We start from the raw sequence: 24,981 nt of genomic DNA, 5'->3' as shown, positions 1-24,981 counted from the left end.
TGAAAAAGAATAAAAAAGCTTTAATTAAAAAATTAAATTAAAAAGACAGTATAAGCAAGAGGTGCTTGTGCCCTTTCCAGACCCCCGTGCTTTGTATGGCTCCTCCTAGCCGCTCCCACCATGGACGGAAATCCTATACCTGCACGGAGCTGGCTCTTGCAGCCCAGAGTAATGCTAAGGAGAGAACAGTGGAGACTGCAGCAGCAACTGGCCTGGAGAGCCTCCAGGGCCACCAGCAAAATCATCCAGGAGGAAGAAAGGATTAAAAAAAAAAAAAAAAAAAACCAAAAAAAACCACAACAACAAAAAACCCAAAATCAAAACACAACCAAGACACCCTCATCATTTCATTTTTATGAGAAAGTATTAAATAATTTAAATAGCGTGAGGAAAGCAGTGCATCCTCTATGCTCCAGTGTGTGATAGCAGTGGCACAGTGCCTGACCAAGCTGCTACCAGCACAGGCCTCTCACCACAGTGCTCAGCTATGGTCTTATCCCAGTGTCAGCCACATCCCTGATTGCTGATGGCAACATCTGTGCTGCCAAGGGCTGGGGAGGAATGCGGTGGTCCCCTGCCAGAAATTTCTCTAAGCATGTGCTGGCCCCCACAGCTGCTGTTTTCCTATCGCAGTGGCTTCCAGGTGTGGTTCATGGCCCCAGGACGCGTGCCTGTCACTGGCACTGCTGCTTCCAGCTGGGAGACACGAACCCGCTCCAGGCACTCACTGCTGGGGAAGGCAGACAGCCCATCCTGCTCTAGGCGACTCCAACAGCACCAGCATCGGGCCAGCCCCGCTAGAGACTTTGCATCCACATGAATGGGGAGTAACAATATTTTGCCCTGTTAACCTGCCAGCCTTGGTCTGGGTTTGAACCAGGCCTCCACACCTCCGGGTCCTCCCTGGCCCCCCCCTCCCAGGATGCTGGGAGGCTTTCTCTGAGCCTGCTCCACAAAGGATGCAAAAAGATGCCCTACATCCTTATCTCCCACTCACCAAAGCCTCAGAGGGGTATGCGGAGCACTGGGACTTGGGCCCACAAAGCAGAGGCAGAGCAGGGTAAGATACAGCTCCCAGGCTTCTCACGGAGCCACGTGCCCCAGGCTGAGGTGAGCTAAGGAAGGCTGAGAATCCACACCTACTAAAACGGGAAGGAGGAGACCCCTTCCCCTGGCCCTTGGCATGGGGAGGTTCCCCTGTAACACAGGAAGGCTGCTGCTCTGAAAAAAGAAACAAAACACCTTGGCCACGCTGCAGCAGCTTGACCTGCAGGCACTGCCTGTTCTTGCAGCCAGCGTCTTCCATCTTACCTACGGGCACGCCTTTGCTGGGCTGGAGAGGCTGTGCTGGCAGCTCGGTTCCCTTGGGCCAGGCTGCTGCAGTGGGCCAGGACAGGAGGAAGGCCCTGTACCCTTCCCTCTCCAGCACGCTGCTAGCACCCCGCACCTGCTGTCCCCAGGCATCACAGGCTTCTCTCGGCGGTGAGGTATTTAAGCGCGGCAGCCCCATACCGCCGTGACAGGTCCTGGTGGAACTCCTCCCGCAGCATCTGGAGGCAGCCCCGGTACCCTGCGCTTAGGCGAAACTTGGAGATGTCAAAGCTGGGAGCATGGGGCATGTGGATCATGAAGGCATTGGGCAGGACCAGCAGCTCATACTCCTGCGGGCAGAGCAGCAGCCCTTACTGTTAGCATCAGCTTAGTGATACCAACATGTCACTGCCTGGCCAAGACCCCCACCTCCCAGCGCCTCCATGGTGCCAGGAGCAGCCCCTCACCCACCTGCGCATCCAGCTCCATGATGTGGGACACCTTGTTCCAGCCGAAGCCCACGAACCTCTGGTCGTACCTGGGGCAGTCTCGCCTCACTACAACGTAAGGCTCGAAGTCTGGCTGCCACGCCACGCGGTACGGCACGGTGGCCACCCGCCACTTGGCATAGTCAGTTGGGGCATGGCCTTTTGGCCACACGTGGTATCTGCGGGGAGAGATGGAGAGACCAGGCAAAACTCGCAGCTCCCCAAGACAGGCAGAAGATACAGGTGGTCCTCTGAACCAGCTGCCCCGCAGGCACAAGGGTACAAAACTGGCTTCTGCTGGGTATGACGGCCCCATTGGACAGCAGGGCACCTCATGTCCCTACCTGAAGGTGTAGAGGGAGCCCATGTCCAGCATGGAGAGCAGCTCTGCTTTGGATCTGGGGAAGGTCAAGCGGTAGTGCAAGGTCTCGAATGCCGGCACGATGAGAGCTGCCTTCCTCTGGGGCAGCTCCAGCTGCTGGATGGAGTTCCTACGGTGGTAGGAAGGGTGTGAGGTCTCCCTGGCTGTGAGCCATGGCCACAGCCTCCTTCCTCAGCCCCTCCAGGCTGCCCAGGTTATTAATGAGTTTAGACACTTTATAGTGGTGCCATGGCAGAGGCTGGAGAAACAGGGCAGCCCTCACAGCCATGGCTGCTTCCTCCTCTGCTGGTGTCTGACAAAAAACAAGGGCAGGGTCCCAATGCTGAACACAAAAGAAACAGTTTCTGCTTGTTGAGAACTGCTGCCCAAGGCGTTTCCTGCAGACGCCCGTGCCTGGGGAGCCCAGCAGGCTGAGGAAGCCCTGGCTGGAGAAAGCCTTACCTGAGGTAATCGTAGAGGCCATACATAGGCAGGAAGTCAATGTCCGTCAGAAAGACATATGGCGTCTGTGTGTTGGCTAAGGCCACGTTACGCAGGAGGTTGATGGGGTAGAACTGCCCCTCCTTGTAGACGATGTGGTAGGCGACGTTGCGGCGGGCGCTCAGCACCTCTGAGGCCTGGGCGTAGCGCAGGAACTGCTGAGCCTCCGCATCCGACATGTACAGCGCCAGGCTGATGGGGCCTGCCCAGTGTTTGCAGATGGCCTCCAACATCTGCAACCTGTGAAGCAGAGGGCACTGTGTGAGCAGGAGCCCTGCCCCGCAGCAGCTTGGCCAAACCCAGAAGGGAGTGCCTGCCAGTAACGTGTGCCAGCCCAGCACCCAGTTCGGGGGGGGCACGAAGAATTGCTGCTCGCAGCTTTGGGTGTTGCTCCTCACTGCAAAGCACTGGTCTGAGGGCAAAGAACCCACGTTTTGAGGTCCCTGGTATATCCCAAGCTGTGGAGCCACCCCAGAACACTGGAGGTGGGTTCGGTCCTCCCACCAGCAAGTACCTGTCCATGGAGAGCTGGGCCACGAGGGTGACATCGGTGGGGTTGGGGAGGGCCAGGAACTCGTACTGCAAGAAGAACAGGTGGACGCGGTGCTGCATTAGGTGCTGCCGGCGGAAATCATAGCAGGGATCGTCCTCGTCCAACTCCTCCAGTGCCTGCTGCAGCTGCAATGCCATGAAGGTGAGGGTCAGCAGGAGCCTCCCTGGGAGCTGGGGTGGCTGCGTGGGGCCTCTGCCCACCCCACCCTCTGGGGTCAGGGGCAGGGTTGCAATTGCCCTCACCTGGTCGCTGGGCGGGCTGGGGAGACTGGCACAGCCGAAGAGCTCCCTGCGCAGCAGGTTCCCGTCGTACTCCAGGAAGGTCAGGTAGAGGTTGCGGAAGAACTCCACATGCTTGTTCTTTACTCGCAGCTTCTTGGGCGAGTTCCAGTGGATCACCTGAGGGCAGTGGTGTGTCATGCCATGGAGGGGAAGTCAGCAGCACCCAGTGCTCCTCAAACCCGCAGACCCCATGCTGAGTCCCACAGACCTCCAGCACACACGCTGCCCTTCAGGTCCTCCCCGGTCTCAAAGGCAACTAAACCCACCCACCTTGAGATCCGAGACCTCGGTGTAGCACTGCTCTGAGCGGGTGTGATCAGAGAGCTGCACGTTCCAGAAGCAGGGGAGCCGGTACACCAGGGTCGGGTCCTGCTTGATCACTGCGTTAAAGATGTCCTAGGAGGGAGAAAGGCGAGCGCACAGGTGGACAGGAAGACAGCATGGTCCCCCTGGGCCAGCAGAGCTACAGGAATGCGGCAGGGCCAACCACTCCGGAGCTGGGACCATTACCTGATCGGCCAGTGAGGTGGAGAGCATGCTCATGAGCTCCCGCTCTGCCGTCAGCCGCCACACCTGCTCCCAGCCCAAGCGACGCAGGCGGTCAAGCAGGAGCAGGATCACCCCTGGGTGCCGAGGAGGAAGGCACTGGGGTCACAGAGGGAGCACCCAGCCATTACAGAGCTGGAGCACAGCAGCCTGCAGGCCTTTGGCCCCTGGGACGTGCTGTTTCTCTGCTCCCAGCCAAACAACCCCAGGACACTGTAGCAGCTCCCTTGTGCCCACCAGACTCTCCAGCCTCACCTCAGCCTTCCCCAGACTCCCCGTGCTAAGTGTCACCTCAGCTGGATGCACCATCCAGCTGCAGGGCCCACCCTGGCAGCCCACACTCACCCGTGTTGAAGCCACGTCCCAGGGCTGGCCATGGTTTGTGATTTTTCCACAGGTTGCCCAGATACCAGTCACTTTGGTTCTCCACCAGCCCAATCACCTGCTTGTCTGAGGAAAGAGAGGGATGTGGATGCAGCTGGTCTTCTTGTAGATTCAGAGGGCCCAAGCAAACCGGTGCCGGTGCCATGGCAGATGAGGACTGCCACCCTGAGCCCAGCACCTAGGGCCCTGTCAAGGTCCCAGCAGCACACTGTCCTCACCAGAAAACTTCCCAAAGACAGCCCAGAGCTCAGCTATGTCGGTGGCAAAGGTGATGTCAGTGTCCAATACTATGACCTTGGAGAGGTTGGAAGGCAGTGCCTTGGCAAGCGTCAGTTTCATCAGCCCATAGATGCCGGAGTAGTGCTTGTTGGGGATCCACGACACCTCCGGCTGCAAGGTGACACAGCCTCAGGGCTGGGCATGGCCATGCCCTTCCCCTGCCTGGACAGGATGGCTCTGTGTGCCCGGCACCCCATGCAAGAGGCTAGCAGAGGGGCTCAGGAGCCGTGGAGCCAGCCAAGCCTGCAGCATCAACTCTAGCTGCACCACCAGCAGCCACACACCTCTCTCCCCAAGCGCTCACTGGCTGCATCTCCTCTGCTCTCACCCTGGCCTTGCTCTTCCTCCAGCCACCAGAAACCCCACCTGAACCCCAGTGTTTCAGTGCTCAGTGGGGGACCCAGCTCCACTGCAGAGGCAACGCTACCCCCAGGGGCCTCCCCACCCCGCCAGCACCAGCCCTGTGACCCCTTCTCAGCTGGACCAGCAACAAGTCCAGAAAAGGGAGCAACCAACCAAGGGGCCAGCAGCAAAACAGTTAATAAACCCCCTCCTGCTTGCCCCTTTCTGCTGCTCCCCTCAGCCCTCCAAGCACTGGTTTGGGACAGGGCAAAGGAGGTGCAAGTGCCTGCCTTCAAGTCATCGGCGTTGTAGAAGCTGACGTGGACAGACGGCACCATCCAGGACTGGAAGAGCGTCTGGAGGATCTGGTGGGCCACGGAGTCCGTGATGAAGTGAAAGTGGAGGGGGTTTTTCCTGCCAAGGGCAAGCGCACTCAGCACCACAGCGGGAGGAAGAGGATGTGGTCCCCATTCCTCCCACCCCTGCCAGGGGATGGAGATCAGCTGAGGGTGCAGATAAAGAAAAATCAACCATCCGGGGGAAACAAATACCCCTCTGGTCCTCTAAGGAATGGCACAGGGGGTAGAGGAAAGCCCTAGAGCTCCTCTCCCACAGCACTGTCCCCCCTGCAGCAGCTCATCTGGGAACCCCAAACCAGCGGGCACCTGGCATGGCACCTCCCCATTACCTGTGGAAAAGGATGGATTTCACCAGGGTGACCACATCCCGGCTCGCGTTGTGCCCGGCGCACACAATCGCAACGTGCAGGAGCTGCCCAGAGACAAACGGCGCCTTTTTGAGATTGGACAGCCCACCCCTGCCGGGGCCCATCCCCTCCTCCCTGGGGCCGTGCTATGGGGTCAGACTCCGTAACCCAGGCCTTCTCCTGGGGAGGGAGCCCCAGAGGGAGGTGGGAGTCCCTCGGCTCAGAAGCAGGGACCAGGAGTCTGACTGCCACTCCTCCTGCCTGGCCTGTCTCTCTGGAGAGGCAAGACACCCTCACCCACTGGCTGTGGCCTGCTGAGCACCACGGAGAGCCAGAATGAGGCCCCAGCACGGCCAGAGCACGGGGAGAGCAGTGCCAGGCAGGTTGCACATCCATCCACACTCAGCCAGGGTCCCAGCCGCCCATCAGACACCCCCTATCCACCGCGCCAGTGCCACCCACCTCACACTTGTGCACCACCCGCTGTTTGGGACAGGCCGTGCGGTTGCTCCGCTCGCCCCTGGGGGGTTCCCCGTCATTGGCGGAGGCCCCCCACTGCGGGCTGCTGTCACTGCCCTCCGCCTGCGCCTGGCTGAGCTGTAGGCGCAGCTGCTGGTTCTCCTCCTCCACCCTGCGCACCCGCGAAGCCAGTGCCTCCCGCTCCACATCCCGGCTGGGCTGCTCGCCCAGGCAGGGCGGCAGCAAGAGGAAGCGGCCATCTGCAGAGGAGACACGGGGCATGCGATGGGCACGGGAAGGCAGAGCTCAGCCGAGAGGGACTGGGTGCGGAAGGTGGGGCAAAGCCCGGCGTGTGCCCAGCCAGTCTCACAGCTCTGCTCCCCGATCCCCAGGGATGCCCCTGGAAATGCAGAGCTCGGATACACCTGCAGCGATTTGCATGGCCACAGAGCAATCGCCCCAAGGCCTTGGCCTCCCCTGCCCCACCCTCTGCTGGGGACCATCCCTTGATCCAAAGAGGGCCCCCCAACTCACATTCAAGGCTGCCCACAAAGAGGTAGAGCCAGGAGAGGAGGACGGCCAGGGTCACCGTGGCGAGCAGCAGCTTCAGCTTCACGCGCCAGGAGCGCAACATGGTGTGCCAGCAGGACAGGAGTGGCAAGGATCAGGTGGGCAGCCCGAGCCTGGCCAGCCCCGGCATCCTAGAGGCTGTGAGGGGCAGGGGAGCAGAGAAAATGGTGTCAACAGCAGCCCTGCAGCCCACACCCAGGAGCCTTGACATCCCCCAGCAGCATGTCCCCTGCCTCCTGCTCCCTCCAGGACATCGCCTGGACGAGCACAGTGGCAAGAGAGATGCCCTTTGCTGCTCCGGTGACAGCCTCTCCCAGCTGGCACCCTCTTGCCCATGCTTGGGCATCTTGACCCCCTGGCACCTGCCCCACAGTGGTGCCTGCTGCGGCTGCACGGTTCCCGGGGGGACCTCAAACATGGGAGGAGGGAAGGAGTCCTCCAAGTGATTTCACTCCAGCTCTGTTCCTTGCCATCCCACAGGCAAGGGGAAAGAATGACGGGCTCCCAGGGGAGGAGAGAGGCTGTGCTGGAGAGGTCCTCACCGATCCGGGTGGCCAGTCACAGGACGGTTAATGGAGCCTGCCCTTGAGAGGGAGCGCAGGTCCCTCCCCCACCACCTCCAGAGGCTGGAGGGGCCACCACTGCTCTTGAGACACTGCCTGAAGGACATGCCAGGCTGGGTGGGGCGCAGCCCACACGGAGACAGGCGAGGAGCCCAGCTGGGCACGCTGGCTCCTTCCCAGCCCTCCCACCGGCAGGCTCAGGGGAACTCCCGCAGCACTCCATACTGAGGCCGGCCGCAGCCCAAATGCCTCCCCCTCAACTCACAGCTACCTGCCCCAACGAAGTTACGTGGAAAATTCCCAAACTCACTTCCCGGTACTGCTGGCTCAACGGAGCACACCAGGGGACCCCCATGGCCCCACGGCGGCAGCTCCAGCCACGCGTGCTGTGCCTTCATTCCTTGGTGGTGAGACGCTCCCCGACCGGGCAGACCGCCACGCTCCTGTGCCCAAGCTCAACAATGGGACAGAAAGCCCACCTCCAGAGACCCCTGCCCAGAGATCCCGAAGAGCCAGGTGCCCAGGACAGACAAAGACACACAAAGCAAGGGAACACCAACCTCTCCCTGGCTGGCAGGCTGGCCTTGCTGCGTACCCCTGCCTGCCTGCTGCAGCTCCAGACCGAGGCCCTGCCTTCCACACAACATCTGGAGGCTCAACAAAAGCTGCCTTAGGAATGAATGGGCCGGATTAACGCCTGCTCCCCTTCATGCACCCCACTGGAGACCATTGATGTGCAGATGCCCATGGGGCCAGCAGTACCCAGGGGGCCGAAAGAGGCAGCCTGGGAAAACACCACCCTAAGCAACCCTGGGGCCAGCATGCAAATGCCTGCCTACCCTGCTGAGGGTAGATGGCAAGTTCACCAGGAGCAAGCGACAGGCAGCAACAGGCTCAGGCTCTGCAAGGGCTGGGGCAAGGCCAGCCAGAGGGAGCATGGCCACCCTAACCCGCTCCGAGACCCTGCGGCAGCAGGCATGGCACCTGAGGGCTGCAACCCTTTTCCTGGCCGAGAAGGGGTCCTGCTGGCACCACAGCTCCCTGCAAGCAGGGCCCAGCATTGCCCTGCTCTTTTTGCTCTATAGAAAAGACCAACTGCAGGCATGGCACGGAAGAGGTAGCTGATGCACGGAGCACTCCAGGCCCAGGCACTCCTTCTCCCTACCACAGCCGTGAGCCATGCTGCATCTGGCAAGGTCTCTGCATGCTGCTGCCAGCCTGTCTCCCATCCCACAAGCTGATCTCCACCCCTCCTGCCTGGTCTGGGCATCCCCCACACTTTGTGTTGGGCTGACGGCATGAGAGGCATGGGGAAACAAGGCAAGATGAGGGTGGTCAGCCAGCATCAAGCAGTCTGGGAAACTGAGGGATGGGAAAGTGACTTTAGCACAAACGAAGGAGAGAGAAGGTGGGGACACACAGCAGCACCCCTCCTACTCCCACTTGCCCCCATGGCCCCGCTGGGGAGGCCTCACTGCAGGGAGCAGCACTCTGTCCCCAGCCTGCACGTGAACATGCTACCGGGACAGCAGCTTTGGGGCACAGGATGGGACCTGCAGCAGGCCAGCTGCCAAAGACCCTCCCAGAGGCACCCAAGGACTCCATCCATCCCCACAGTAGCATCCCCATCCCTCCTGCCATCCCCTCTCCCCCTCCTCACCTGGCTACTTGCCTGTCCCCCAGGAGGCGATTTCCTTACCTGCCTTTCCCCTTCTCCTCCTCCTCCCTGGGCGCCTCTCCAGCCGGCTGGCAGCCCGCTGCTGCTGCTCCCAGTCCTCCCTTTACTCCTCCCTTTCAGATCTGACACTTCCCACCCCCACCCCCGCTCTCAAACCCAAGCTCCCCCCTGCAAGCCCCACGCTGGCCCCCCTTTCGGAGGAAGAAAGAACAAACAAAACAAGAGATTAAATTTTCTTTCTACTCAAGAGCCCCCAGCGCCAGGGGCACGGAGTTGTCCAAAGTAACTGGGAAGAACCCGCCCTCCCTCCAGCCCCCTTCCCGCTCCCAGGCCTCAAATATCCCTCCTTTGCTGAGATAAGGGAAGTATCGGGATTATTTACCCCCTACCCAGCACTTGCCTCCTTTTGTGAGGCAGGTGTGGGGGCCTTCACCCACAAAGAGGGATACTTGCAGGGTGGGGACTTTGGAAGGCAGCAGAGCTCGCCCCATCGCCCCTTGGCTGGCACAGAGGGGCTGCACGGCCAGCCTGGGGTGCAAGTATGGCATGGGTGGGGTGCAGTGCTCGCTACCAGAGAGAAGAGGTATCAGCTGCCATCCAAGCACTAGACCCTCACCTGGACAGGGCAAACACCACTGTAGGTTTGAAAGGGAAACAAGAGCTGCCCCCCAGTTGCCCAGGCTTGCTCCAGCCCCACCACCCCAGGAGAGCGGGGCTCCCCAGAGAGTGCAGCGTCCCCCAGACCTGCCCAGCACACTGGGAGCTAGCAGGATGGCAGCATGAGGAACAGGAGGCTGGGAATGCTAACTATGCAGAGACCGGCTCTACCTGCAACTCCCACCCCCCACACCTAGCCCCAGGGCTGGGGAAAGACAGCAGGCTCCTGCCCGGGGCCAGAGCAGAAGGAGGAGCCCCCTGCCCTCCTGCCTGCCTTGGCAGGAGCCTGGAGAAGGCAGGGTGTGGTGGGAGGAGGCCACCACCAGCAGCAGGCAAAGGGATTAGGATGCAAACTGCCTTCATAGTAATTTAGATGAAAGGTAAATTGCCCCCCACCCCGTAACTGAAAGGCAAGCTGCGGCAGCAAGACTCAGCCTGCCTTGCACAGCCAGAGCAGCGCCTGCAAAGGCAGCCCTCGAGCCCCAGGGCAGGGGCAGGCTGGGTCTCCACCCAGGCAGCGCTGAAATCGCTGGTCCAGGAGGCACATTTACCTCCCGCTCAGGCAGCTCTTGCTTGCCCTTGCAGAGCTCCATTAGAACAGGCAGTCCCAACAAGCCCCCTTCTGCCCAGCCCAGCCCAGCCCAGGCAGGGACAGGAAAACCCCAGGTTGCCCCGCTACTCCGAGTCCCCTTTGCCCCCATGCTTGGCCCAGGGTACATGGAGCTCAGCCCCCCAGGACTGTACTGTCCCTGCCCTGTGGTATCCATCAAGTAACAAGTGCTCCAGCTGAGGCATTGGAGGCAGCAGCCACACAAGGCTTACCCACGCTCCTGGGAGAAGCCCAGACCTCCTGCAACCTCCTGACAGTAGCACTGCTCCAAGGGATGAAACTGCCTCCTGCTCCGGCTGACCACTGCCTCCTCTCTGCATGCTTCTCCTGACCTCCCTATCTTGCTCCCACAAGCCCAGCTCGCTGCCCAGCAGCAAGACCCAGCCAGGCCCTCACTAGCCAGGGCAGGCTGCTGGGGATTACAGGCGAGGTGGAAGTGTTTTAGGATGTTTATGGCGGTGGGGAGGAGATGGCAAGCAGGGAGGCAGCTACACAGCCTCTCCTCCCCCATGAAACGTTAAAGGCACAGCAAGTGGAAGGCAAGGCTGGGAGCAGCTCCCAGGCAAGGGGCACAGCGGGTACCAGCAGCCACGGCACAGCACGCAAGCATCCCAACTCTACCCGTCCCTGCAGCCACAACACTTGCCTCTCCACCCTCCCTCCTCAGTCTCCTTGCTCTCACCAGACAAGCACAGCCAGCAGTAAGATGAGAGGTTTCCCAATACTGCCAGTTTCCCACCCCAGCATGAGGATGCAGGGCAAAAGTGCTGTTCGCAGCAGGTTATCCTCCCTCCCCCCATGTCCTCACAGGGAGCAGGGCAGCTCCTGCATCAGCAGGGATCAGGAATGTGGCAAACGGGACAGAAAGAGGCACTCAGGTCCTCTTTCTTGCTGGTCTTGCTAGGAGAGGCTGGCAGTGGATGCTGGGGAAGGGGCAGGTGTGACCCTGGTTTTGCCTCATGCCTGGACATCCCTGCCTCCAGTGACAACAGGGTGATAGCCAGGGGACAGGGACTGTCGAGCCAGCAGAGCCAGGCAGCTGCACAAACACTGGGTGCATGCTCACCCCAACCTGAGGTGGGGGCTGCCCATAGGCCACCCCTCCATGCACAAGCAGCCTTTGCTCCCAAGATGGTGCACCCACCTTGCTTGCCCCAGGCTCCCCCCTCAGAGCTGCCCATGTGCTGGCACCCCACTCCTCCAAGATCCCCTCTTTTTGTAGGGGCACAGCTCAGCCTGACTGGCCTTCGCTCTCTCTGGCTCAGTGACTATCAAGTGAGCAGTTAATGTTTAGGGAGAGCTAAGCAGTGGGAGCTTTCCCATTGCATCAGCATGTTTCCCCCAGCCCCACAAGCACAGAGGTGAGCAGCCCTGTTTTTCCACAGCACCGTAGCTGGCAACAAGGCCCACAGCCGGGTGGGCATCTTAGCCTGTTGCCTCTCCTAGAGCTAACGTGCACCAACAGAGGGGATGCTGAGGCACAGCAAGACTGTCTGCAGGTCACAGGGCAGCAGCCCTGAGGGGCACAGGAACAGCCCCAGGCTTGCTGCACCCCTACGATGTCCCCCCCAGGCATTACAAGTGAAGAAGTGGCCTGGCTGTTCCTGGTAAAGAGCTGCACGGCATCAGGAGAGGAGTGATCTCGGAGAGCTATGCTGCCTGTTGTTTTACCTCGCTGTAGGTGACAGAAACTGCAAATCCTTCTCCCAGGTCTCATTTTTGGAGCTGGGAGAACATCAACAATTTAGCTTACCTGCTTAGACGGCCTCAGCAGGAGCACAACACAGCAGCTTCCCGGGCTCGCAGGAGGTGAGAAAGGGCCCAAGCGCCACATTGAGAGCTGCGCAGCAAGACTGGCAACTGAGAAAAGGCACCATGCTTTGAAGAGAGGCAACGGGGGACTATCTCTTTTCCTCTTACGAAAGGAGATGGGAGGGGACAGGCCAGTTCCTTGTTCAGCAGGTCACCTTTAAAGCACATACTGCAGCACCCATCTGACAAAGTGCCTCATGATTCCAGGTCACCTCCCTGTCCCCCTCCCTGTAGCTGAAATGCTGCTGCTCGAGGGGAGCTGTGCCAGCCAGCGGATATCACACAGGCAGCACAGAGCGGGGCAGCTGCAGGAATTTACAGAGGCGGAAAGGAATTCGGCCAGGAGAACAGGATTAAAACCCCATGCTCTGGATTATGCCGTCCCTCCCTCCCCAGTCTTATGATAAGTGAAACTGAAATGAGAAGTTCACCTTTGTATTTCCCTGGCAAGAGCAACCTGGTGGCAAAACAGCCACCATATTCTAGAGATAAGATTGAGCAGCAGCCAGAGTCGAATATCAGCACATGAGTTGTAAAAGAAGAAAGTGCCCTGTCTCCCCACTGCCCTCAACACTACCAAGCTGCAGAAAAAATCCCAGAAGGGTGAAGATTTTCCTGGGACAGCAGTCATCTATGCTTCAGTTATGGCTCATTCTCATGCATCAAGCTCTCCTCAGGCCCAAAAGATTATCACCACACACAATTCTGCTGCTCTAAGGGTTCAGCTTTTTATTCTCCAAAGGTCACACTGAAAAGCCACTTTCTCTCCTCTGACAGAAGCATAACACTTGGGGAAGAAGAGCTAACAGTCGCTCTGAAGGGTGTTAGTTGAAGCTCCAAGCTTGGCTGAAGCAGGGACTTCTGTCACCAGACTGTTTCCTTGCTTCCAGAGGAAACAAGCAAGTTCAGGCTGGGTCTGACACAGGAACATGCCTCGCTGCTTACCTCTCCATGTCTGAAACCCCAGGAATGCATCAGAGAGCAACTCCTCTTGGCAGGGACTCCGATCATGAGGGCCTGCTAGACACAGTCTGCTTTTGCAGCGCTGCAGCCAATCTCCATGTCTGCAACCAGGCGCTGGATTCAGCTGCCCAGCAGAGCCCCAGCTGGAGACAGGGCTATGCAAGGCAGGTGTGGGGAGTTGGGCATCACAGCAGAGCATGCAAGTGTTGTGTAGGAGGCTTAAGTCCACCAGACATTCTGCAACACTTACAAGTCGGGCAGCTGCAAGGCAAGAAGGGACCACCCAGCTAGAAACATGGTCCCTAAGTGCGCTCGCTCCTGTTAGGCCCAAGAAGAAGCTGGAAGGATCCACCTGGCAATAGCCTTCAACCACATCTGTGGGGACACCAGGGCAGCAGAAAGCAGGGTGCCGGCTTGCGCTCCTCTGCATGTCCTGCATTTGTCCCTCACTGCAGCAGGGGACCAGCAAGATAGATTCTGAAAGCTTGTATGTGAGCAGAGCTGTAGCACACCAGGCGTGCTGCCCAGGACACCCGCCCAGACATGCCAATGCCACCGTCTGGGTCTCAACCCAGGCTAGAAGTAAGGATCACCTCTCAGGGACCAAGTCACTCCCTGCCAGCAGGAAGCTCCTCATCCAAGGGTAGTCAAACCCTCCAGCATGGCTCTGGAACAGACCACCTTCCCCCACCACTCAGCCAGCCCCGTGCCCACAGTGCCAGGCTCAGCGCAAGGGAGCGCCCCACATGCCCATGCCAGTCGTGGCTTTCCCACCAAGCCCGTTTCCTGCACAGCCTGGTGGGGTACACCAGCCCCGCTCCAAACTGGCATCTGGAGGTGACCCCAGTGCCTCATCCCCTTGTAAGCCCCTGCCAATGTGCTACTGATACCCCCAACGAGCTCATGGAGGAGCCATCTGCTCAGCACACTGCTTCCAGCTTTCCCTCCCTGGACCACAAGTTGTTTGATGATGGGAGGATACTCGGCTGGTGAATTATCAGTACTGACTGGCCTTTTTCTGGGCCTGACGGAATGGTAAGGCTGACTCAGGACAGCTGCTCTGACACCAACACAGAGGCTACAGAGCACTGGATCAAATCTCTTCCACATGCCCCCTGGCCAGCACAGCTAGGCACAGGAGGGACCAAGCTTAGGCACTGTGCAGGAGGGCCCTGCCTGCCTCTTGAAACAGAAGAGGAACAACATTTGAGCTGATCTCCAGCTCCCTTCCCTCTGCTGGGATTAGGTTTCCAATATCTGTATTTTTGCTGACATCTGTGCTGCAGTTAATGGCCAGTTCTGAATCCATTAGGTTCACTGTGTCCTGTTCTCCGGATGTGCTCTGGGCATCAATACCTGTTCACCCCTACCATTTCCTGACATTTCCACTGCCACGGGCTTGCAGCAGACAGCTCTGGGGTCAGAGCTAAGCAGGGTCAGCAGCCAAGCAGGGTCAGCAGCCAGGAGCTCCCACTCCTAGCCAAGATATTCCGCAGCAAGCCCTCTACCAGCCCCAGCTCTGCCATCAGCGCAGCTGGAGCACCTGGCCGGCATCACCCCCCATACAGCAAAGGGGTAGGAATTTCACCCTGTGAACTACTGATGTCTTAAGTTTCCAGGTAGCAGTGCCCATGGGTAGGGAATGACAGGAGATTCCCCCTGCTCCAAATCTCCCCACCACCTTGAAACGCTCTTGAACAACCTGCACCGGGAGCTGCTCCCTGGGGGAACAAGGGAGACCATATCCCAGTACATCTGACCAGCCCTAACAAGCTTGTGGAGTCTGCACCATCTCATACAAAATTAGGTTAATTACAGGAAAAAAAGGAGCCAAAGGGACTCTAACAACCCCAGACCAGCACTCTGCCTGGAAAAGTCCACAAGAGACATGACACCATCCTCCCCTGCCACCTCTGGGAAGGTGCCAGGGACACAGCTAGGCCCCCCAGGTGCCTGCCAGGCACTATCACTGACAGAGCTGGGTAAGTGTTCTTGGCTGAATAGTTAGCTATTGATTAAAAACTGCAGTTTCCAGACAGCTCAGAACTATTTGCTACTTCACAACAAGTTTTGGACAAGAACAAAATGCTTTGTTTTCCAAGAAAAAGTAGTATCATTTTGCATTGTTTTGTTTGAAAGTGAGCTGCATTACATTTAAAAGAAAAGATAAAGGGTCTCTCAAACTTGGCTGTGTTGGGTTTTTCTCCTCCAGCTTTTAATTTTGGGCACTAAATCAAGCCATTAATTATTTGTTCAGCTCTGCTCTCCAGACAAGCTGCAAGCACCATGAGCCAAAGGGATGGAGCAGCTCTATCCAAGCAGCATTGCTGAGGAGGGTGTTGGTGTTTTCTGCGCTGCATGCTCCTTTCAGACCTCAGCTCGAGCTCCCTCGAGGCCGGCAAGCAGCCTTGTGGGGGAAGGCAGGCAGGGCCCTGTGCGAGCAATGGCAGGTGCCCACTGAAAAGGCATCCACCCACCCTAGTGGGCAGCGGTTCAGGATATACAACCAAGAGGGCACAGCCACTGCTTGAAGGACATGCTGGGAACAGGGCTTCCTGTGCACGTTGCCCTCCACAGTGCAAGCACATCACGCCAAGGTCCTTCACTGCTGGTATCTGGCGCTGGAACAACTCTTCCAGGCGCCACCTCTCCCAGTGCCAAACTCTACTCTGGCAGCCTCAGCAGCACAGGGGAGCCAGGGATACACATAGGGCACCTGACAAGGAAAGGCAATCCCTTCACTTCCCCTGCATGAAAAGCATCTGTGAGGCAGGAGGCTGATGCTCACCAAGAGTCAGAGCTCACGGATGCAACCTGGTGCCTCTTCCACCAGGGACTGGGCCAAACTGGGAGCTGTGCCCAAGCAGCTGCTCCCATGTCTTCCTTGACAGAGCTATTCCTGGCACTGGTGCCCTCAGTGCCCAAGAAAGGCTGAAAGCAGAGCTCATCCACAGAGGAATGGAACAACTGTACTATAAATAGCAGACCAGGATGGTGCAGGGCAGGCTTTAAAAAACCCAAGCAGCAATATTGCCATCCAGTCAGGGTGTCCTGGGTATTTTGTAAGACCTGAAGTGATACCTGAGCTGCAGAGAGACGTACACGTTACAAATAGGCTCTGACAACACTGTGGAGGAAGAGCTGCTGGCTGGGCTAAGGGACTGCAAACTTATCTGCAAAAAAGCATATGGGACATTTTGCAAACTGGAAATGAGTTAGTGACTGATGGGGACAAGAAAAGGAGGGGAAGTGGATCCCAGGGGGAAGGCAGTTCCCAAAGCCAGGCAGTAGAAAGGAGTATGCTCCTGACACAAACTCCTAACTGACCATTCCCAGCACTCCTCTCCTGCTGCTCCATGCATTCCCATCCCTGGGGCTTCTCACACTGCTGAGCTAAACCCTGAACTCACACACCAAAGGACAAAGGCTGGGAAGAAACAGCATATCTCAACTCAACCAAGCAGCAGATGAGTGGCTCAGGACAAAAGCTCACTTCTTCTGCAACCCATAGCAAACTCTGCAGACCCCACCCTGCCCCAGGAGTGGGACAGGTATAAGAGCTCAGCCCATCCTGTGACCCTTAGGGTCAAGTTTCCCTCCTAGATCCAGGAAGTGTCTTATCCTTCCCACCACATTTGTCCTCCCTACACCCTCTTCCTTGCTGGTGCCTCCATCTGGAACAGCAAATACTCTGCCTTCTCCTTCATGCTGACAGCGTATGTCCTATAAAGGGATTTTAGCCTCCACAGATGAGGATATGACCAGCCTCATGCAGCACTGCCAGGCACTCCTGCTCTCGGTGGGGAGCCCTGTGCTTTCAGCAGTGTTGCAGCATGACTCCTTCAGGTGTACCGTGGGAATAAGAGTACAAAAGAGACAGCTGGGAATAGGGGGAGAGGTGTGTACGCACAGGGAAGGAACAAGACCTGAACCGGGTCACCCAGCACATAAATAAATGCACACGCACACACACATATAGGGAAGCAGTTGCTTCCTCTGACAAGGTTTTTTTTTGTCAAAACAGGAAGACAGCACTCAGAAAACCCCAAAACCAGAACACCAAACCCTTACTTTATTGCTCCTGGAGCACTAAAACCAGGTGGGGCACAAGAAGCAAAGACAGCCAGCGCTGACTACAAACCCGCCTTGCAAATTTTGGAAGCCCACAGCTCACTTCCCTCCTCCCCCACAACTCTCCTGTCACCCCTCGCCCTTCCTCCCCTCCGCAGCAAGCAAGAGGAGAAGTAGAGGTCTTGAGTTTGGCTGAGTTTCCACTCTGGGGACAGAAGCTCGATAACAGTCTGGGCAGGATGTGAGCACCCGTTGAGGAAGAGGATTAGTAACCCCCTAATCTGCACATTTTGGAGTCTAAGCACTTTACTCCACTCTCTGATTAAACCACAGAGTGCAGAGATTGTCAGAAGGCAGAGAACAAGGAGGAAGAAGGAAACGGAGGCTGTGGCTTAAAGGCTGTTCCTTGTGGCTTAAGTGCAAGGGGGGGGGGGGGGTTACTGGTAGGGATGTATTTCTCCTCAAGTACTTTATGCAAGGGCTGCTGAGCATCCTGTTCCCTCCTCTGATCCAATCCATAGCAGGGCTGAGGGCAGGATGAAGGGGAACCTGCACAATGGCCTGGGGATGGTGGAGGAGGGAGCGATGGGCTCCATCAGACTGGACAAAGCTTCAATTGCGGCAGCCTTGCCTGGCCAGCCATGACTCCCCTCCCAAGTCCCCTGCCTTCTGAGAAACAATACAAGCACCAGACCACATTTGTCTCCACTTCACAGACCTGTCTGCACAGAAGGGTTGAACAAGGGTTCAAGTGCTAATCTGGCTCCAGGCTAGGGAGGGGCCGGTGCCTTGCTGCCCTGGTACCCAGGCAGGACACTCAGCTCTGTGCCAGGCTCACTTGGAGCTGCCTGACAAGGGAAACTGTCCTGTCACAGGTAAAGAGGGAAACCTTTTACCACAGCTGACGACAAAAAAAAGCAGTTCAAGTAACAGCCCGTTTCCCTCAATCTGTGTTCAGGCCCCATGCCTGCGCCAAGAGGAGACAGCAAGCCCGAGCCTCCGTTCCTTGCTGCTGGCCCTTCAGCATGCAGCAGGGACAGCCTCACCAGGGAAACCACCTAAGCAGTGGGGACAGGAGAAATCTGGGCTGCAGCACACCATGCCACGGCCCCACACCATGCGGAGCCAGGCAGCTGGTGGCAGCTGGGAACAGGAGTGCCGGGAACGGACCTCACCTCCCAAAATGCTCTGCCGTCAGACCAAGGAGGGGGGAATGCGTGTGCACAGGGGCAGCCTGTCACTCCAGCAGTCCCTCTCTCCTATTCTTTGGAATTCCTCTCTTCTATTTGCTTTGTTTCAGCCCTCAATGAACAGGAAGAAAAGGGAAGGAGCCCTGACAAATCCAATCAAGGCGCAGACACACCGAGGCTCCCTCCTGCTGGCATGCCAAGCCCTGCACTAATGAGGGGTAGAGGAGAGAGAGGTGGCCACTGAGAACAGTGGCCCCAAAGAAACACTTGGTGTAAGGGACAGAGGGAAAAGAAGCTGCTAGGGCAGAACAATAGCAACACAAGCTCCCAGCCTTCAGAAGGGGGTCTTTCCATTTCCCCTGGCCCAGGGAGCTTGTTCCAGCTCCTCAGCCCAGGTCCCAGTCACCTACTGCCCACACTAGAAATAAGCAATAGTGTTTGGGGAGAAGGATCCAGATGTGCATTTTCAAGGGAAGTTCAACTGAAAACAGCCACGGAGATGGGACCACACTTGTTCCAAGGATTCACAGGGAGAATCTGGTCTTTCCCTCCAGAGAACTGGGCCATGGGGGTCCAACAAGTACCAGTGTTGTCTCCAGAACCTCCCCACAGGTCCCAAATACCCACATGCCCAGTAGAGAGGAAACCCACAGAGCCACGACCTTCTGCCATGCAGTTGTCCCCAGTTTATCAGTTTGGGTACAGAAGCACTGCGACAGAAAAGGAGTGAACACATGTATGCCGTCTACTTAACAAGCAAGATAACTAACCTTTGGAAGCTGCCAATGTTGCAGGGGTACTTGGGAACAGCTGGAGATGCTGGAAGGGCCTGGTGGTGGCTGAGAGGACCACCCTTTAACCAGGGGTTCTCAGCGTGAAGGGCAGACAACACATCTCAGCTGTACTAGAAGTTTTTGGAGCTTGCTGTCACCTGAAACCCAAAAGACAGTCACGTGAAGAGCTACTGCATAAGAAAGCTCTGGGGCCCCCGCACAGCATCAGCAGCACCCAACACCTTGGTCCTGCCTGTGCCTTTCCTCCAGCCTGTTACAAAGCACAGCTCAGTGTCTCCCAAGGCTACCCAGACAGCCCATGGGAGAATGTGTGTGCGCTGTATGTTCCTAGTCCCAGATCACTGCACTGTCCCATAGCACGTTCCCCACCCATGCAAGGAGGACTGTACATGTGTCCGCATAAGTGCTGGCGAAGCCACAGCCACTGTGCTCCGTCGCAACACACGAGTCCTTGCACCGACTCTTCAGTAGGACAAGGAGCTGGGGGAGGCATGCAAGTTCCCTGGCCCCCTCCCAAACATGATAGCAGCAGTGTTTTGCTTGTAAGGCAATGAAGAGATTAATTATCATGTCCAGTAACCTGCCCCTGCGACATACCCTGGGCAGCGCCAGGAGGGCAGTCAAGAGAGTCGATCTAGATAGATGCACAACAGGGAGAGAGAAGGGATAAAGGCAGAGGAGAGAAGGCAGGCAAAAACCACCATGCAAGTTGCACTGCAGAGTGGAGCAGCCTGCACATGTCACTCCTCCTCAGAGGAAGAAGGGATCCTCCTCCTCTGCTGGGACCTTACCAGCGGACCCCTTTCCTCCAGCTCCCATGGGCACCCATATCCTACAAGTCAGGCTGGAATGGACAAGCCCTTCTCCCAGGAGGCTACAGAGATTATCACCTCCTTATTGGGAGACAGCCCAAATCAAAAGCACAGAACCATGCAAATAAGTTGGGGTAAAGGAATTAGAGAGGACTCGGGAGTTTTGATTTAAAGCCCCTCTATCCACACATCACTGCTCCGAGATGCAGGAGGAACAGGACCTTCAAAGCAGGTAAATCCTACCAAACCCATCTTTCTGGTCTGTCCCACCTGTTTTTAAGCCCCAAACAGAGAAGCAAACGTACAGTGTGCTGGGCACCAGCCCTGTTGCACACCTCTAGCCACAGCAAACCCCAGGTCAGCCTGGCACAGCACAATATGAAACAAAGGGAAGCAACATCAATCCCAACAAGACCTGGAAATAATAAATAATTTACAACAGCTTCTACCTGAAGAGTGAAACCCAGGAATTCCAGTGAAGAAGTACAGCACCACAACTGCTCAGCAAAACCCTCCTTCAGCAACAAAGCCTGACGCTACCTCTGCTTTGCAAGTCGCCCTCCGTATCTGCCTACAAGGGGCAGCCAGTGAAAGAGGACATGTACAGACACTATGGCGCACATCTGTAAACAGACATTTATCACCTCCATCATCCCCACTCGGCTTGTCCTGATCTGCCAGCTCCTGCCTCAGACCAAAGGGGAGAACCTTGAAGACAGATACTTAAGGAGCAAGGGGAACAGGATATGAACTGGGGTACCAAATTTGCCTAGCACACAGCCCTTTTGCAGCCACAGCCCTCCTAGTGCTACTAGAGCCCTGCATCTCCAGGGAGCAGTTTGGCAGGCAAGAGCCAAGCCCCTGGCACCCACCTGGGATAGGAAGCAGAAGCTGCCGGCAACAAGACAGAGTAGTTAATAGCAAAGAGCTGGAAAAGCAAAGGCACCTTCAGCAGAGCTAATACTGAGTGGGGAGAGCCAGGCACGTGCCTGTCACACATGGTAGCGCTGCCCAGCGGGACCCGCCACAGCATGGCCACAAAGCAGACTTCCCATGTGCACATGGCAAGAGCTGCACCTCCAGGGTGAAGCCCACATCCAACAGCTGCAACCCAGCGGCCAGCAGTTACTTACACAGCACCGTGAAAGGGACCTGCAAGACCTGCAGCGTGGCAGGACCAATCTCCAGGTCTGCTGCCTTCTCCAGGTGGGCTCAGGGGAGCTTGGGTGAGTCTGGGGGGAAGGCAGATCAGAAACCACACGCAGTTGCTCCCCTCACCCAAAAGCAGTTGCAGCACACTCTCCCTCAGGGCCCAGCTGCACCTCTCCGTTGGAGTGTTTCCATTCACTTAGGCCACCAGAGAACTGCATGTCCAGAAGTTTTTTCCAACAGCATCACATGTTTATTAAAAGATATGGCCTCTCCCTCTCAGCCTTTAGCACAGGCAGATTTGGGATATTACAGGAGAGATTGCACATTGCTAATGAATCGGGGAAGGGAGTTATCCAAGTAACAGCCTGGGGCTCTAAATGGCTTTCTGGAAAGGGCATCTGGAGGCGGGAGGCGGTCACTATCCCACAGCAGGGCTCTGCACACATTGCCAGACATGTTGCTCCTCCTGGGAAGCCAAAAAGCCTCTCTCCTGAGATGCCAAGTCTCAGCTAAGCTGGGAAGGGCAGAGGCACCCTGAGAGAGAACAGCAACATAATGCCTCCAAGTCAAAACACACATTAAAAGGCCCCTTAAGCTTGTTTGACCTGGGTTTCCCTTCCCCTCAGACTACCGCTTCAAGCAATAGACCTGTCAGCAACACTTCAGGAACTCAAGGACTACACCACCAACACCCCTGCCAGCTGCTGCCTTTCCAGGCCCCAGGAGGGACGTTGAAGATCAGAGGTGCAAGCTGCCACTACCAGCAATGCCTTGCTCAGAGCCTGGTGTGCTTCATTGCCCTCGTCTCCTCATTTAGACAGAGATTTGGAGCTCTCCTGAAAGGTGCTGGCCTCCAGAGATACCATGAGTGAATCAGGCCTTCCATTCTAGGCAGGGCTCATGTGTCAGGGACTAAAATACTCCCAAGGCATGCCTCTGTCTACAGGTTATTTGGAGCAAGTCACAATTTATCCCTAGCTATCCCAAAGTACTGGCTGAGCTCATCCAGAAGCAAAGAAAATAGATGGCCACACCACAGTGTGGGAGTTGAGCAGGGCAGGAAGGGATGCCCCAAGGAGCAGGGCCAGAAAGGCCCTCTCATCCCACACCAGGACTGCTCCCTTCCAACCACAGCCAGAAAGATCCACATCCCTGACCTCACACTGCCATATTCCTTCCCTCCTCGTGGTGGAAGATGGCAGGAAAACATGGTTGGGGAGAATACCCACTTCCCCCACAACTACCAACCTCCCAAGACAGAGCCAAGCACTGATATGCTGAGCCTATTCTCCCACATCCCGCTCCCCAGCTCTAACGCTGGCAGGCTCTCTAAGAAAACATTCTCACCTATCCCAGCACCCTGCACAGTATGTTTTGAGCAAGAATTAGTTAGGATGAGCAGTCTCAGATACATGGCAGCGCTCCATCGAGGGTCAGGATCCCCAGAAACGGTGCGGTCTTGTGGACCCGAGCAAAGAGTGAGACACTCGCAGCCAAGCAAGCTGGACTTCAGCACTGTACCCACTGATGGGCTGGCAGAGTGTTTCCTTTTTTTGGTTTGCTTCTTTTTCTACCGTTAGTGCTGAGCCTGCACCCCTCGTCATCACAGCATAGGAACTATTTGGCCTCAGTTACAGCCAGTGGATTTCCAGTAATCATGAGCCCTTGGCACCCAGACTGACAGTACGTGCTAAGAAAGAAGCTGCTCAGAGATCTTTCCAGGTACAGTCGAGAGAGGAATTAGCCCCTCAGCCCAGCCTTTTACCTCGTGCCCCCCAACACTGTGGGGGCCATAAGCCAAGGCAATATAAGTCTTGTCCAGCCTCATGGGCTCACTGCTGCTCTGAGAAGCCACCCCCTCCCCTACAGCACTCACTTGCAGCATATTTACCATAAAAAGGCAGCATGATGCTACTCAAACAGTCCTCCAAACTGGCTCACTGCAAGACGGAGCTGAACAGAAAGGGGACAGGACAGACAGCGGGTTGGAGAGAGGCAAGGGATGAAGAGGAAGCATCTGCCAAAAAACCTCGCTCAGGGACAGAACCACACTATCTAGCTATGCCGTTCGGAGTAGCCCAAGGACTTTGTATATCAAGCTTCACCTCTGGCTGAAGACAAGGTGTCTTTGGCAGTCTCCTAGGCAGTCAGCTCTCAGATTGCAGACTGGCAGAGCCAGAGCTTCCACCTGAAGGACAGCAGCCCCGGCAGCCTGCACTGGATATACCCCTAGAGTCACCATCAGCGCACACCTACCCGCAGTGAGCTGTGCTCCAAACCTCTGTCAGAGGCTTCAGGTGCTATCTCACCTGCCTTGGTACTTACACTAGCAGCTTGGCCACCGGGAAATGCAGAGAAGCTCACAGGTAGCACTGCATGTGAATGGAAAGTTGGGTCTAATCCATGTGATTCTGACTAAAAAGGTTTGTTTAGCACCAGCCTGTTTGCCAGCAGTATCTCGTGCCCTTTTTGAACTCAGCCTGCTGGAAAACAAACCCTCAGGGGGAAAGGGGGAGAAGCGGAAAGATCAGAAAGGATAAAGTGCCTGCCCATGCAACTGTAATTCTTGCAGAGGAAGCTGCAGCCACACACTGCATCCATTGTGTGGAGGTAACTGGAGAGGAGGAAGGAGGGGCAGCTTGGCAGAGCTCTGTTTGCACACGGGAAACCTGCGAGAAGCCACAAAACACGCTCCTCACCCAACCTGCGCACCCTCAAAGGTTCAGCAGGGAGGCACGCAGCTGTACCCCCATGCACCCCTGCCGATCTTTGCACCACAAGGTGTGCCAAGGGCTAGGCCCAGCTTAGGGCGCAGCAGGGAGAGGATGGCCAGGCATCCTCAGTGCAGAGTAACTCTGCCCCTGGCTGAGTGGGAGACAGAGCTGGAGCAGAATCTGTGCAGCCCAGCACCACTTGGCATAGCAGGGAGGGTCTGCAGGACCAAACGCAGGTTTGAGCCCTCTTTTGCAACAGTCTGCAGCCAGGCAGGTCCCATGCCTCTGCCTCCTGCCTATAAAATGGGGGCTAGTGCTTAAGTGCAGTAAAGACTAGACCGTGACTGTGGCTGTGTAAGTCCTGCGCGGGCTCTGGAAAAGAGCCAGGAAGCACTGACTGCACAGCCCTGACGACCTCCCTTCTGCACCTCTCCTCCTCGCTCAGTGCTCCCCCATTCCCTCCCCTCCAAAACCTCCTCCAACCCAGCCCCAGATCCCGCGAAAGAAGAAGCACTGCCACACACGATAAAAAAAACAGCACGAGATTGGCAGTCCCCCATACCCAAGGCCCCCCCAAACCTCTTCCAGTCCCACCCACAGTTTGCAGCCCCTTGGGGCAGCACCTCCTCCTCCTCCCCCCTTCAACCTTTGGAAAGAGCAGGGGAGGGGGGCTACCCCTGCCCCCTCGGTCACACCTTGCTCGTCCCAAAATAAATCCCTCAAGGGGTTCAAAGAGGGGACTCCACCGAAGAGGGGACCGCCCACGAACCCGGGGGGTCCATCAGACATCCCCACTCAGGGAGGGGGGGGGGGGGCCTCAGGCCCCTGCCCACGGAGCGCCAGATTCACGCGTGGACCGACCCCCCCGCCCCGCTGCGGCCAGTGCCTGAGGAACGCTTCCCTCACGGGGACCCCCAAAACTGACCCGTACGCCCTAGCACGCAAACGCCTCCCTCCTCGGGACACCTACGGCCTCTCACAGACCCCTCTCAGCCCCCACAAAAGCCAGCAGCCCCAGCCCACCCGTACCTGCCCAGCTCGGCTCCCGCTCCGGGTTCGGGTCTAGGTCCCGATCCCTGTCCTTTAAAACACCGCCCAATCGGCTGCTCGGCGCTCGGCTGCCACGTCTGTCCCGCTCCGCTCCTCCCGCTCGGCTGGGCTGGGCTGGGCTGGGCTGGGCTGGG

The 24,981-nt window shown here is 57.3% G+C and overlaps 1 protein-coding gene across 7 annotated transcripts; it reads right to left on the bottom strand.

The window, feature by feature from the left end:
- LARGE2 (LARGE xylosyl- and glucuronyltransferase 2) lies at window positions 1–24,956 on the bottom strand. Of its 7 annotated transcripts, XM_064462549.1 has the most exons (17): window positions 24,827–24,956; window positions 21,065–21,163; window positions 19,096–19,256; window positions 6,746–6,919; window positions 6,215–6,471; window positions 5,735–5,817; window positions 5,344–5,460; window positions 4,644–4,822; window positions 4,387–4,491; window positions 4,006–4,118; window positions 3,766–3,891; window positions 3,457–3,612; window positions 3,176–3,339; window positions 2,623–2,901; window positions 2,144–2,290; window positions 1,783–1,978; window positions 1–1,661 (listed from the first exon to the last, which is right to left on the bottom strand). In XM_064462549.1, exons 4-17 carry the CDS (start codon window positions 6,843–6,845, stop codon window positions 1,464–1,466), a joined length of 2,220 nt encoding a protein of 739 aa, XP_064318619.1. In that variant the 5' UTR covers window positions 6,846–6,919; window positions 19,096–19,256; window positions 21,065–21,163; window positions 24,827–24,956; the 3' UTR covers window positions 1–1,463. The 7 variants fall into 7 exon arrangements, with proteins under 7 accessions (XP_064318619.1, XP_064318618.1, XP_064318624.1 ...); XM_064462548.1 differs by lacking the exon at window positions 21,065–21,163; XM_064462554.1 differs by lacking the exon at window positions 21,065–21,163 and having other exon boundaries at window positions 3,176–3,240.
- Between the last annotated feature and the right edge of the window lie 25 nt (window positions 24,957–24,981).

Source organism: Phalacrocorax carbo, chromosome 10, assembly GCF_963921805.1.
Source record: "Phalacrocorax carbo chromosome 10, bPhaCar2.1, whole genome shotgun sequence".
NCBI lineage: Eukaryota > Metazoa > Chordata > Aves > Suliformes > Phalacrocoracidae > Phalacrocorax > Phalacrocorax carbo.
This window is presented reverse-complemented; position numbering and strand designations above follow the sequence as displayed.